This window comes from Lactuca sativa, chromosome 9, assembly GCF_002870075.4.
Source record: "Lactuca sativa cultivar Salinas chromosome 9, Lsat_Salinas_v11, whole genome shotgun sequence".
Lineage (NCBI taxonomy): Eukaryota > Viridiplantae > Streptophyta > Magnoliopsida > Asterales > Asteraceae > Lactuca > Lactuca sativa.
In genome coordinates, this window is record NC_056631.2 from 49,975,318 (window position 1) to 49,988,677 (window position 13,360).

General features: G+C 29.7%; 1 protein-coding gene and 1 pseudogene across 1 annotated transcript; both read left to right on the forward strand.

Annotated features, from left to right (window-relative positions):
• The first annotated feature begins 408 nt into the window (after positions 1–408).
• On the forward strand, positions 409–3,565 carry LOC111921329 (ras-related protein RAB1BV-like; annotated as a pseudogene).
• Positions 3,566–10,104: 6,539 nt separating this feature from the next.
• On the forward strand, positions 10,105–12,165 carry LOC111921274 (probable (S)-N-methylcoclaurine 3'-hydroxylase isozyme 2). Its single transcript, XM_023916850.3, has 2 exons — positions 10,105–11,197; positions 11,319–12,165. Exons 1-2 carry the CDS (start codon positions 10,325–10,327, stop codon positions 11,922–11,924), a joined length of 1,479 nt encoding a protein of 492 aa, XP_023772618.1. The 5' UTR covers positions 10,105–10,324; the 3' UTR covers positions 11,925–12,165.
• The last annotated feature ends 1,195 nt before the right edge of the window (positions 12,166–13,360 follow it).

Genomic DNA, 13,360 nt, shown 5'->3' on the forward strand with positions numbered 1-13,360 from the left:
TCATCTTGCTTCTTCATAACATCCTTCACCTGCAACATGCAATCAAATCAACAGATCGCCAAATAGATTGGATGTAGGTTGAAGGAATATGTTATTACTGAACTTGCTACATAGTTTACCCTAAAATTGACATGAGACCTACTGTTGTTCGAGATTCCTAAAAAATCGGCACCCAACAACCACAACAGAACCCCCGACACAAAAGTAAATCAGAAGAGGCGATAGAATAAGACGAATGGAAAAACCACAAAGTAAACAACGACCAATTGAACTGAACTAAAGAATGTGTCGGCGACAGGTGGTGGTGGAGGCTGAGAAAGGGGAGGGGCTTGAGGTGCAAGAAAGGGGAGTGTCGGAGATCGCAACGGGCATCAAAGGCTTCCAAAGGAGAGAAGGAAGTCTCAATCGATGGATGTATGCATTCAAGTTGATTATCAGAGGAATCAGAAAGCAATGATGGATGGTGGCTCACCGACTTCTACTCCAATTTCTCCAAAAATGTTTAGATGGAACCAAAAAGAAAAAAGCGGTGGAAGCAGGTTGAGGGGTTAGAAATAAACCAGCAAACCTTAGAATATAGTGGAGGGACTAAAGGTATAACACCAGAAACAATTGGACTAGAAGTAACAATAGAAAATGCGTGGGGGAGTAAACGCATGAAACCACAAACAATTGGACGGAAACTGACTAAATGATTAAAAAAATGTGGCCAATCTCAAATAAATAGAAAAGTGACTTATCTAACTACAACCACAGTAACTACAACCACAGGAGGCGATATTCTGTAATAATATGTAAAGAATTTTATTAATCATAATTAAATTATAATTAAAAATCATAACACAATTAAAAACGGTAATTTATTTTTTGTTTTTGGTAAAATATTTTTTTTTTGTATTTTACAACGGAAGTATATCCCGTAACTAATTGACTACGCGATATTCCGTAGCCACATAGCTACGGATTAAGATTCTGTAGCTATTTTGCAAATTCAAAGACAACTTAGATACACAAATAACAACAATTAACCTTTCCGTTACAAGTTCCGTTGTATATTAGCTACAAATTTTTATTGTGTAGCAAATTTTCGTCACAAAGTAGCTACGAATTTCTATTATGTAGCAAACTAGCTACATATTTTTATTTCGTAACCGATTTTGTAGCCAACTAACTACGAAAATGGATTATGTAACAAGTTTCGTAGCAAACTAGCTACAACCAACAACCACGTAGTATATTTCATAGTAAAATAGCTACAAATTTTGATTTTATAGCAACAATTCAAGATTTAGCTACGAAAATGCAACTCCCTAGCTATTTCCGTAGAAAAATAGCTACGGTCAACCATTTTGTAGCATATTCCGTAGTATAATATCTACAGATTTTGATTACGTAGTAACTTTTTGTAGTTATTCCTAGTTTAGCTACGGAATGTAACTCTGTAGCCATTTTCGTAGCAAAATATCTACGAAAAGCCATTTTGTAGCACATTCCGTAATAGAATAGCTACGGATTTTAATTCCGTAGCAAGTTTTCGTAGCTATTTATGATTTTTCTTGTAGTGCGTCACTAATGTCAGCAACAACATTTTTTCAGAATGAGTTCGCATCTAGGTTTTTATATATGAATTAATATATTGTTTCAGCACTCACTCACTTAAAATACAATAAAGTTGCATGACATATGAAGAACGAGAGTGTATTCTATTAGAATACACTCTCATTCTGCTGGAATACACTCTCATTCTTCTATATATGAATTCATTCTGAATGAATATTATTGTCGACATTAATGACGAATTTAATTAGTTTCCATAAAAATGAGTTATAAGTATGGATAGCATTTAATATACATATAATTAATACTAAATTCGTATTGGTGCATTCTAGCACAAAATAGATGTGAGAAACATTTGAACCTACTTATATATATATATATATATATATATATATATATATATATATATATATATATATATATATATATATAGAGAGAGAGAGAGAGAGAGCTAGGTTTAAATGTTTCTAGCAACCATTGTGTGCATGAATACACCAATAGAAGTTTAGGAATAATTTAATCATTAAATAAATTAATAGGGGTAAATTAGTAAATCATGACTCTAAATTTATGGTAATTGAGATAAATGGGGGATTTGATTTTAAAATCACCAAAATAAAAGGATGAAGCATGACCTGCCTTCATCTTCTGCTCCGCTTCTTCACAACCCAACCCTAAATCATGAAAGTCATCAGACACCACGACCACCACAGCCGCAATAAACTCTAAAATCACCATCTGATTATGAAGATTCTAAGTTCAAATGATTCTGAAGATTGGCTGCTAATCAGAATGAAGGAGATGATGAAGCATAAAATGATGAATAGGTTTCACAAGCGCAATTCCTCTTCAGCATCGTATGTTGATTTTAAATCAGACAAAGTAATGGAGCTCCTTTTAAGTTTTTAGTTCCCCTGATCTATGCTCATGTTCTTTCTCTCAGTAAGTTTATACAATTTATTCTCAATTTTTCTGGATAATTTAGTTCAATTGTTTTTGGGTGTACTTATAGTTCGATTGTAATATTTCTGCATGGACTATGTTTTTTTTTCCAAATTCCAATTTTTTGTGTTATGATGAATGTGCCTATGTGTGTTATAACAATTGTAATTAATTACAGGTGTGGGTAAAAGTTGTCTTCTTTTGTGTTTTTTCTGATGGTTCTTTCATCACTACAATTGGGTGAGTTAATTTCTTAACTACTGTACTAAAAATTAATTTGTTATTTAAATATGTTTAAAAAAACTATTGATACAGTATTGATTTCAAGATAAGAACCGTTGAACTTGATGGCAAACAGATCAAACTCCAAATTTAGGACACAGCTGGTCAAGAACGATTTCGAACCATCACAACAGGTATAGATTTTTCTCATGCTTTTCAGATTATAATGCTATGTAATTGACACTTTTACCCCACTATACTCCAGCTTACTACAGGGGTGCTATGGGGATTTTATTGGTGTATGATGTTACTGACGAATCATCTTTCAACAGTAAGTTTTTTTACCTTATAATGAATGACACATTGTTGACAAATCTCTTTATATCTCCATACATAAGAAACTGGATTCGCAACATTGAACAACATGCTTCAGACAATGTTAACAAGATTCTTGTTGGGAATAAAGTTGATATGGATGAAAGCAAAAGGGTATGCTAGTTTTTTCTATTTTTTACAAATTTACCTTTGAAAAAATCCAAAAATGATATGTCACGAACTCATGATCTTATTTTCTTGTCGGCTGTTCCAACTGCAAAGGGTCAAGCTCTTGCGGATGAATATGGCATTAAGTTTTTCGAAACTGTAAGTACACTTTTTTAATATCTTTGAATTATTTATTTGAAATGGTTAAAACACAATTCAGTAAGTTACATTTTGCTTCCTGAGTATTGCTGTTTTTTTTACACTATTATTCTGACATAATTCGATTTCAATCTCCTTATTTGTCAAGATAGAAAAAGTAAAAAACATTGCAAGATGGGAAAAATGGAATACATTCTGTTAGAATATGCTATCATTCTCTATTATTTAGTTTCTATTAAATAAGTAATGCTTGTATTCTGTCGGAATTTATTTGTATAAATGCATTCTGTTATAATGTCTTTGAGAATGTCTGTTAACAACAAGTACATTAGCTTCACCGGTAATACTAACGAATAATGCATCTTATTCTTTCAGAATGACTTGAAGAAGGAATTCAATATTGATCATACAAGATAAAGATTTTGGAATCGAGTTCAACAACAAGTATATTTCGCGAAGAATTACATTCTTACGATAATATATCACATTTTCATCATAGTTTGAATCAAGTGCATTATTTGGACCATTGATGAAGATCATGTGTATTTGCTTAATAATTGTATATTTAAGAATGTTATTTCTTAATATTTTTATTCATTTTTAATTATATTCTGTTAGAATATATATAACTATATTAAATTGTATAAGACTATTAGTTTGTAAGCATATGTATGATTTTGTATTCACGTTCGAATGTATATGAAGAATATATATTGAATTATTAAATCAGGTTAATTATCAAAAATATATGCATTGGAAATAAATTCTGCAAGAATAAAATCGAAAATATATTTACTAATTAATGTTTGACATTTTGACAGAATAAAATCAGATTTTTAAGTTTGAATTAATTTAAAATATTCAGGGGGTGTTTGGATAGGAAAAAAAAAGGTGCTTATTGCTTATTCCCACAATAAGCTAACTTTGAGTGTTTGGATAAAATTCAGCTTATTAAGCTAAATAAGCTAATTTTAATAAACATCTCTCCCCATGCTTATTGATTATTGCTTATTGCCACCACAAATAAGCTAATAAGTTAATCCAAAGGGCCCCTTTAGATTTTTAAAAATAACGGAATTAATTATCCCTAAAAATCCGAAAATTTCTTTTTTATAACATAAGTTAATTGACTAAAATGCCTTTATGCTGGAATTTGTATGATTATGTGGTATATGTTATCCTATTCTACTATCATAAACCCTCAGATCATGACCTTTGATTATATTCCATCCAATGGTCCATATCTGTGCATTCTGGCACACAATAGTTACTAAAAACAAAAAAAACCTAACTATATATATATATATATATATATATATATATATATATATATATATATATATATATAGAAAAGTTCAATAGAGAACCATAATTATGGGTTCTTCAAGGAATCAAATCTTTTTTTCAATTTTTAGAGCTTATTCTTTATCGAAAAAAAAATCTAAAAATATCTAAATTCATATATTAACATTGTGAATGTGAAAAATATTTTTCGGATTCACCGTGTGAATCCAGATTCACGTTAAAAAAATCGAATTTTATATCATTGGAAAAAAGATAAAAAGTTATGAATTTCTGTATTTTTAGTTTTTTTTTATAAAAAATAAGTTCTAAAAGTTGAAAAAAAGATTGGCTCCTTGGTTCTTTGGTTAATTATGGTTCTCTATTCAACCTCACCCTATATATATATATATATATATATATATATATATATATATATATATATATATATATATATATATATAGGTTGGGTTCCTTTGAGACCACCTATATTTTGTGAGACATGACGACCAAATCTTAGCCCTCGGTCAAAATTAATATGTGGTTCAGATTTAATAAAAAAGAAAAATAAATAAAAAAACTGGCGGTGGCAGTTTGTGTAAATAACACAAACTTTGTAATTAACTAGAAAACAAGGAGGGGTAGAAACATAACCTGTCACATTCACAAACGCATTCATATGCTTTTCATTTCCCAAAACCCTTTCATCGATCGAAAACCCTTCAATCACAAATTTGTTTCGGATTAACCCTAAATTGATTGAAAAGTCGAGCTCTTTATTCTGATTCTAGCTCGAATTCATCCTCTGATTCATACTCGAAAACAAATGCTAACTGATTTATGTAGCCAAAAACGATCAGAAAACCCTCGATTAATCTCGATTATCAACAAATTCTTATTCCTTCAAATTCATAACTTCAACCTTCTTATTCAATCTCGATTATCAACCATTCCTTCACAAAACAGGTATTAATTAAAGCTATTCAAATTTCAGATTGTGTAATTGAACCGATGAATAATTCAGTTTGTACAAATTCTAAGTTGAAGAACCCTAGTATATCAAATCAAAACCATAGATCATATCCTCGTTGTTAACCATTCTCCCAATTGAAGCAAAGAGAGTTAATTTCGTTTTCTTGTTTAAAAAAAACGAAGATCAAATCTAGAAGATCGCTAAGGAATCAAAATCATATATACATGTTCTTGCTTTCCTTAATCTATCATCCTTTAAATTCACATAAACCTTATCCTTCTAAATAGAAGGAATCGACGACCATTCAAAATCATAAACCTTAATTATGTTATTCAGATTGTTTCATTATAGTTTTTAGAATCGACTTTAGAACTCATACCCATCAAAGGCTTTGATTTCATCTTTCAACTATCCCTTGTTCGAGAGAATCAGATTCCAATTCCTCTGCTCAATATAAAAGATGAATCACCAATGTCATTCTATGAAGTAGATAGAGTGATTAAAATAACATGTACTGAAGTCTAGTCTAAAGAACCAAAGAGAAGTAACTGATTCAAAAAGAAAGGACATAAAGCTATTTTCCAACAAAAACTCAATTATTAGCTTTCAAAACAATATTCTACTAGTTCTGATTTCGTATAGTACAATATCTGATCATCATGTTTTGTTTTGTATATGAGCTTCTAGTATGCTTTTATAGTAATTCTGAGTTTTGTATCCTAGAGTTAGTATTCTATCCATTCTAATTTTGATGATGAATTGCTAAAAATTGAAATTATTGATGAGTTTTTCATTGATTATTCTTGCTGATATTTATTTTATAATAGCAAAATTGATGAATAATTGTTGAAAATCGATCATGTACGATAATCCTTTGATAATATAGAATTGATGATGAATTGTTGAAAATAAATGTTGAAATCTAGAAATTCCTTATCGGTGTATGTAATCGAGAAAATGATCATGAATTGTTAAACATTGATGTTTAGTAAAATATTCTAGTCATTTTTATTTTGTATAATATATTATTCTAATCATTTTGATTTGTGTATTAGCTTCTAGTATAATATTTTAGTCCTTTTGATTTTGTATATTAGAGTTAGTATGGTAGTCATTGTCATTTTAATGATGAATTGATGAAATCGATTGATTATGAGTTGTTGATAATCCTTATGTAATAGCAAATTTATGATAAAATAGCTGAAAATCGATCATTGTTTTTAATCCTTTAGTAATCGCAAAAAAATTTGATGATGAAGTACTGAAAATCGATGTTCTGATATAAGATTACAAAATACCTTGAAACTAGTTATCTCTCTAATTAGGTTAATTATTCTAAATATTCTAAAGATATATATTTGTTTTAAGTTAAATATTTCAAATATTCTAAGAAATTGTCAAATCCTTTATTTTGTTATCATTTAACTGTCGTAGGTTGAATGTAAGTATCTAATTAAATTTGTTAAACCTCATATGGAGAAATCATTTTTTAAGAGATAATATCAAGATGTAATCTAACACTTATTATCACATTACAAGGTTCAAGGTAGATATTGCTTATATTGGTTAAGAAATGAAACTATGTTGCTATAATAAGTAAGTAAAATACATTGTTTATAGTTGAAGAAAGATTAAAGTATGTTGTTATTTTTTGTAATTCTAGATATTCTGATATGACATGATTTTTGTTCATAATTGATGTTCTACTATTCTGATATGATATATCGTATGGTACTTCATAACTTATTATTCAACTGAATATTATGATTTCATTTAATAAGTTATACTTATAGTTCTAGTGTCTTATTGTTTTTTCAGGAACATGAAAAAATATTTAAAAAGGTCTTCAAGAAAGTTTTTGTAGAAAAAGAGAATATGAAAGAAATTGTTTCTAACTGTATATCGATGTTTCCAAATAAAAATAGAACATGGAACTAGCAAAGAAGTTCAATGACTTATTTTCGGGTACTAATTTTTGAAGTACCAATAAGCCAGAAATCCAATAAGCGCGGGTTGGAGTTGAAGAAACCCAAAAGCAAGGGACAGAGGAAAGGGTTGAAACCGAAGATAGTGAAATGGAGGATAATGATCAAAATGCTTATGATCAACATATATGGACACATTTGTCAAAATAAATGGGAAACTAACTTTGGAGCATAATTTTTTTTTGTCAAATTCTAATTAGATGTCGAAAGGATAAATACATAATGTAATTAGATGTACACAACATTGTTCAACATATTCTAGTATGAAAAGATGAAAATATATATAGAGAGAACATTGTACAAACTATTCCTTGAAAATATTGTTCATTGTTAAAGATTTCCTTTTATCATAACCTTGCACGCCACATATTTTGTATGATCTTGATTTGTTTGACCTTGAATGGTATTCTTCTCGAAGATAATCTGTATCTTCTGGCTCCACAACCTTTATTCCTCATTATATGTGGATTTTCTTCATTGTGATGAATAACTGCAAGATAATAACACCATGTAATGAAATATGAGTGATGGTATCTAATAATTATAATCAGAATGATATGCATGTATAGATATCATTATATACTATTATGAATTTACAATTTATAGTGTTACAAGAATATATAGAATAAAATACAAGAAATCAAAATAAATTAATGTATATGTAAAATATTCTAATAGAGTAATGTTCTAGATAAATACGTTAGCATATTAGAATTATATTTTTTAGTCTTGATATATAACAATGTTTGTTATTATGAATATAAAATAATAGAATAATATTCTAATTTACAAATATTGTTAGATTGACAGTTAACAGTTACATCTAATACTATATTATGTATAAAGTTAGAAATTTTGGAATAAAAAACTGCAATCGAATGGAATTTCATATTACTAATTACATTCTATTTAGAATACTTGACTAAGTAAATTGAAACAAGCCATAATTCAAAACATCATAATCATATTATATGAACCCTTTAAATCTTATTAAGATAATCCCTATCTTAGGTACTTGAAAGAACTACTCTTCTAAATAACTCTTATTTCACCATTAACATGAACCCTAACTTAATGAAATTAACATATACTTATGATAATCCAATAAATCTAATAAGAATAATATACATTCTTATGAAACTAATTATAAAATACCCTATTTTTAACATATACTAGTTTTAAAAGAACAATAATTGATTTAAGAGCATCTAACCTTTTCTTTAGTATAACCCTTTTTCTATAAGGTAACGAGAGCATATTAAAATAAAATTTTGCTAAAAGACATATCCGACAATATGTATTTGAAGAAAAAGACATATTCTAATAAAACTAAGGTAAATTTAATAAGAGTAATCAACATGGAATTATGTTACAGTAATTCCAACTCATATTGAAGTATATTCATATTCTTAAAGAGGACATTATTCGTGGGAATGAGGGGTGATATATAAGACTCTTTATTCATTCATGACTTTTATCAAACAGGTGGAATGCATGTTTAGTTGAAGAAAATTAGCTCAAGAACAATAATCAATTTGTACATACCTAGTTAATTTGACAGAAAGAGTGCAAAATGACTCAAAGATTTGTTATTTCCACTTGATTCTCTTCATGTATTATGTGCTCGACTGTGGAGAATAATGTATTCAAATTCTCTTGAATGAACATTGCAACAAAAAGATGATGAAATAAATCAGACATTGTAATCGATGTCTAGAGAAAAGAAATTAAACCCGATGCTAGTGAAAACAATCTCAATTGACAACCAATTGTTGATCACGATTAAAATTGTTGAACATAATTTGAAGTAAAGATGAATTGCCGAAATCTTCCTCAAATACTAACTAAAGGAACGTGAAGTTACTGAACTGGATCTCAAGTGATCATTGATTCTGAAATCTTGATGCGCCATTGCTAAAATCTTCATTTAAAACATCAAAATTTATGATCGATTTGTTGAATTCTTCATCTTGATTGCTTCCAAACTCATCACCAGATGAAACCAAAATTCCGTTAAATCGAATTGCACAAATCTTAAACAAATTGTTACGAATTAGTGATTGATTGTTGAAATCGATATATGTTTTATAACATTGAAACAGAATAGATCTCAATGTTAGGATAATATGAAAAACGTAATTCACAATCTAAGGCTTCCATGAAACAAGACGTCATATATAGATTGTCATCAAAACTAAGGGATCAAAAATAGAAAAGTGACTAAACTACCCCTCATAATTTAGTTAAGCGCCTTAATCAACATTAATCAGCACTAATCACGTTTTATTGTTGAACTATTAGATCAATTATGATCAAAGACTGAAAATTAGTCCCCTTGTCTCACAAATTAATAATAGTCTCAAATGAACCTATATATATATATATATATATATATATATATATATATATATATATATATATATATATATATATATATATATATATATATATATATATATATATATAAACAAAGTAAACATAAAAGAGTTTGAATATAATTGTTTGCTACCTATTTGTCAATATTACAATTGCGAATAATTCTCATCTACTCTGTCTACCATGTCTTAGCTTCTTGCAAATTGTTAGATACTCCTGGTATTTGTGAAATCAATCCCAGGCAAAAAAGAAAAAATGTCCTCTAGCTATTTCTTGATCAACGAATCTTTACTTCCAATCTGTTACAGTCTTTAGCATTTCCGAAAAAAATCTGGGAAGAGTTACAATGGAGGAGATGATCACGTTCTTGATTCCTTGGTCGCTCCTTCTCTTCTTCATCTTCTTCTTTCGTATGATTAAATCTTCGAAAAAGCAACCACTTCCACCAGGTCCTTATCCATGGCCAATAGTAGGTAACCTTTTCCAAATGGGAAAGATTCCTCATATTCGACTTGCGGAGATGGCCCAAGTACATGGACCACTCATGACGCTTCGCCTTGGTCAACAAATCACCATTGTTGGATCATCAGCTTCTGCAGCTTCAGAGATTCTCAAGACCCATGATCATCTGCTTGCTGGTCGAGATGTACCAAGATTGCTTCAAGGTAAGGAATCGATTGTTCACAATATGAATCTTGTCTTTTCATCAGGAACGGGTGATGGTTGGAGGAAAATCCGGAATCTTTATGCATCAAAGATTTTTTCAAGCAAAGCTTTGGAATCTCGTGTGGACATGAGAGAGAAGAAAGTTATGGAGATGGTGAAGTACATAGCTTCAAAAGGTGATTCTAGTGTAGGTATAAAGGATGTCATGCTTGTAACTGCCACCAACATCATAGGCAATACATTATTATCGATAGATCTTGTGGACTTCGAAGGCAATGGTATAGGTGCAGGGATTAAGGACTCTGTAAGAAGACTTTCTACCTTAGGTGCTCAACCACAATTAGCAGACTTATATCCGATATTTGGTCGATGGGATCTACAAGGCTGGAAAAAACAGGTTGTTCAAATCATAGAACAAGAGCTTGGAACTATTTGGAAGGATATCCTCCAAAAGAAAACAAATGGAAGTAATACATCATCCGATCAACAAGATTTCACTGATATTTTGATTGAAAAAGGTAGTACACATCAACAAATCAATGCTATGATGCAGGTCTCTCTCTCTCTCTCTCTCTCTCTCTCTCTCTCTCTCTCTCTCTCTCTCTCTCTCATATACACACACACTTTGAAGTTGATACTTAATCATTTAAGTCGTCGTTTTCTATATATCTCAGGAGCTGTTTACGGCTGGCACTGAATCTATGAATTTTACCACCGAGTGGTTAGTTGCAGAGCTTCTCAGAAACCAAGAGGTAATGCGAAAGGTTAGGGATGAAGTCAGGAAAAAGATAGATGGGAATGTAGTGAAAGAGTCAGATTTGGTTCATTTTCCCTTTCTGGAAGCATGCTTAAAGGAAACCCTAAGATTGCATCCTCCAGGACCACTTCTTCTACCTCATAGAGCTATGCAAACATGTGAGGTGATGGGATACACGATTCCAAAAGATAGTCAAGTGATGGTTAACATCTGGGCAATTAGCCGTGATCCCAAGATCTGGGATGACCCTTTGAGCTTCAAACCTGAAAGATTTGTGGGATCGGAGATGAGTTACATAGGTAAAGACTTTGAATACTTGCCATTTGGTTCTGGGAGAAGAATGTGTCCCGGAGAAGCATTGTCGTCCAAGACAATACTCCTATCTGTGGCTTCTTTGATTCTAAACTTTGACTGGTTCCTCGTGAATAACACAATGAATCCCGAAGACCTTAACATGGATGATGCTTTGGATTTCCCATTGTACAAGAAAGAACCATTACATGTAACTTTCAAGCTCCGTTGATCATCAGTTGAAGACTTGTTGAACCACATCATGGAATGGGTTTGATAACCAATTAAGTGTGTATGATAATATTCACCGTGTAACTGGAAGGCCTTTGTGTATGTGGTGATCAAATAATTAAGATGTGCTGCGATTACATTTTAAAATGGTGCCCTTGAAAGTAATGTTATTTTAGAAAACATGTTATGTGTTGTTTGAATTTTATATTTTATTTTCAATCAATCGGTCTATTCAAAATTTATAGGTTAAGTTGAATCTGTAGCTTATTTAAACTAAAATTATAGAAGACCAATTGTTTATTGTCATATTTTCAATCAAGTCTTATCGGGAACAAATGGTAGATTTAAGAATAAGATTAAATCATTACTAGGCGAATGCCCGCGCGTTGTGTGGGATTTAAAAAAATATTTTATATTAAAAATAATTAAATCATTGTTATTAACAGTTAAATAATAATTTCATAAAAAATATAAAAAATGATTTTTAGTATTCTTATTATGTTGAACTATATTATAAGAGATAAGGTTGGAACTTGAAGTTGTTTTGCATATACAAAGTTATATGATTAAAATAGAAAAAAAAATTAAAAATAAATAAATCGTTATTGTTATCTAATTTCATATTAAAATAAAATGTTTATATTAATTATTATCATTATATAGAAAATACGATAATAGAGACATCTTTTTATCTATCTTAAATTTTATTATTGTGTACAATATATGATAATACATACAACTTTTTATCTTAAATAGTAAAAAAATTGTATCATAATTATTACCATAATTATGTAGAACATATGATAATAGTGACGTTTTTTATAAGGTTAAACTTTAAATTGTATTATATACAGGGTTGTAAAACTTGGCTAACACAACCAAATACTCGGCATGTTACTTAAACTCGGTCTCCAATGGAAGCGAGTTTGTCTAACTCAATCAGAAGACACTCAGATCCTTATTAAACTCGATCCAAATCAAAAAGATACGGTCCAAAATCATTTTCGAAATTCTAAAATTTATTTGGTCACTTGTCGACAAAGACAATCTCACCAAAGAATACACTCAACTTCCTCAAAAGTTAGATGCGAGGAAGATCTCATGGCTTAGCCCCTTTATAATATTTCACAATTTTTCCTATTTATAGAGGATAATACATTTTCTTGTTTACTCTCACGATCAATGTGGGATGAAGACATTTTAATTAAACGCATTTCTTTATTTGCCAATAATTTCATTTTGTTAAATAAAATATTAAATAATAAAAATAAAACGTTATCCAGAAAATTTATTGTTCAATAGTTCCATTTTTCAGTAATCTCGTAAATTGCTATAAAAAATCAAGTTTTTATTGAATAACTTTTTGTTAAATCTTAAAATCATAAATTCAGTTATTTACTTAATATAGAAAGTTTGTTTATATGTATTTTCATGATT

Coding starts and splice junctions, on each gene's coding strand:
- LOC111921274 (XM_023916850.3), top strand. CDS start 10,325: ATGGAGGAGATGATCACGTTCTTGATTCCTTGGTCGCTCCTTCTCTTC. Junction 11,198..11,318: donor AAATCAATGCTATGATGCAG/GTCTCTCTCTCT, acceptor TATATATCTCAG/GAGCTGTTTACGGCTGGCAC.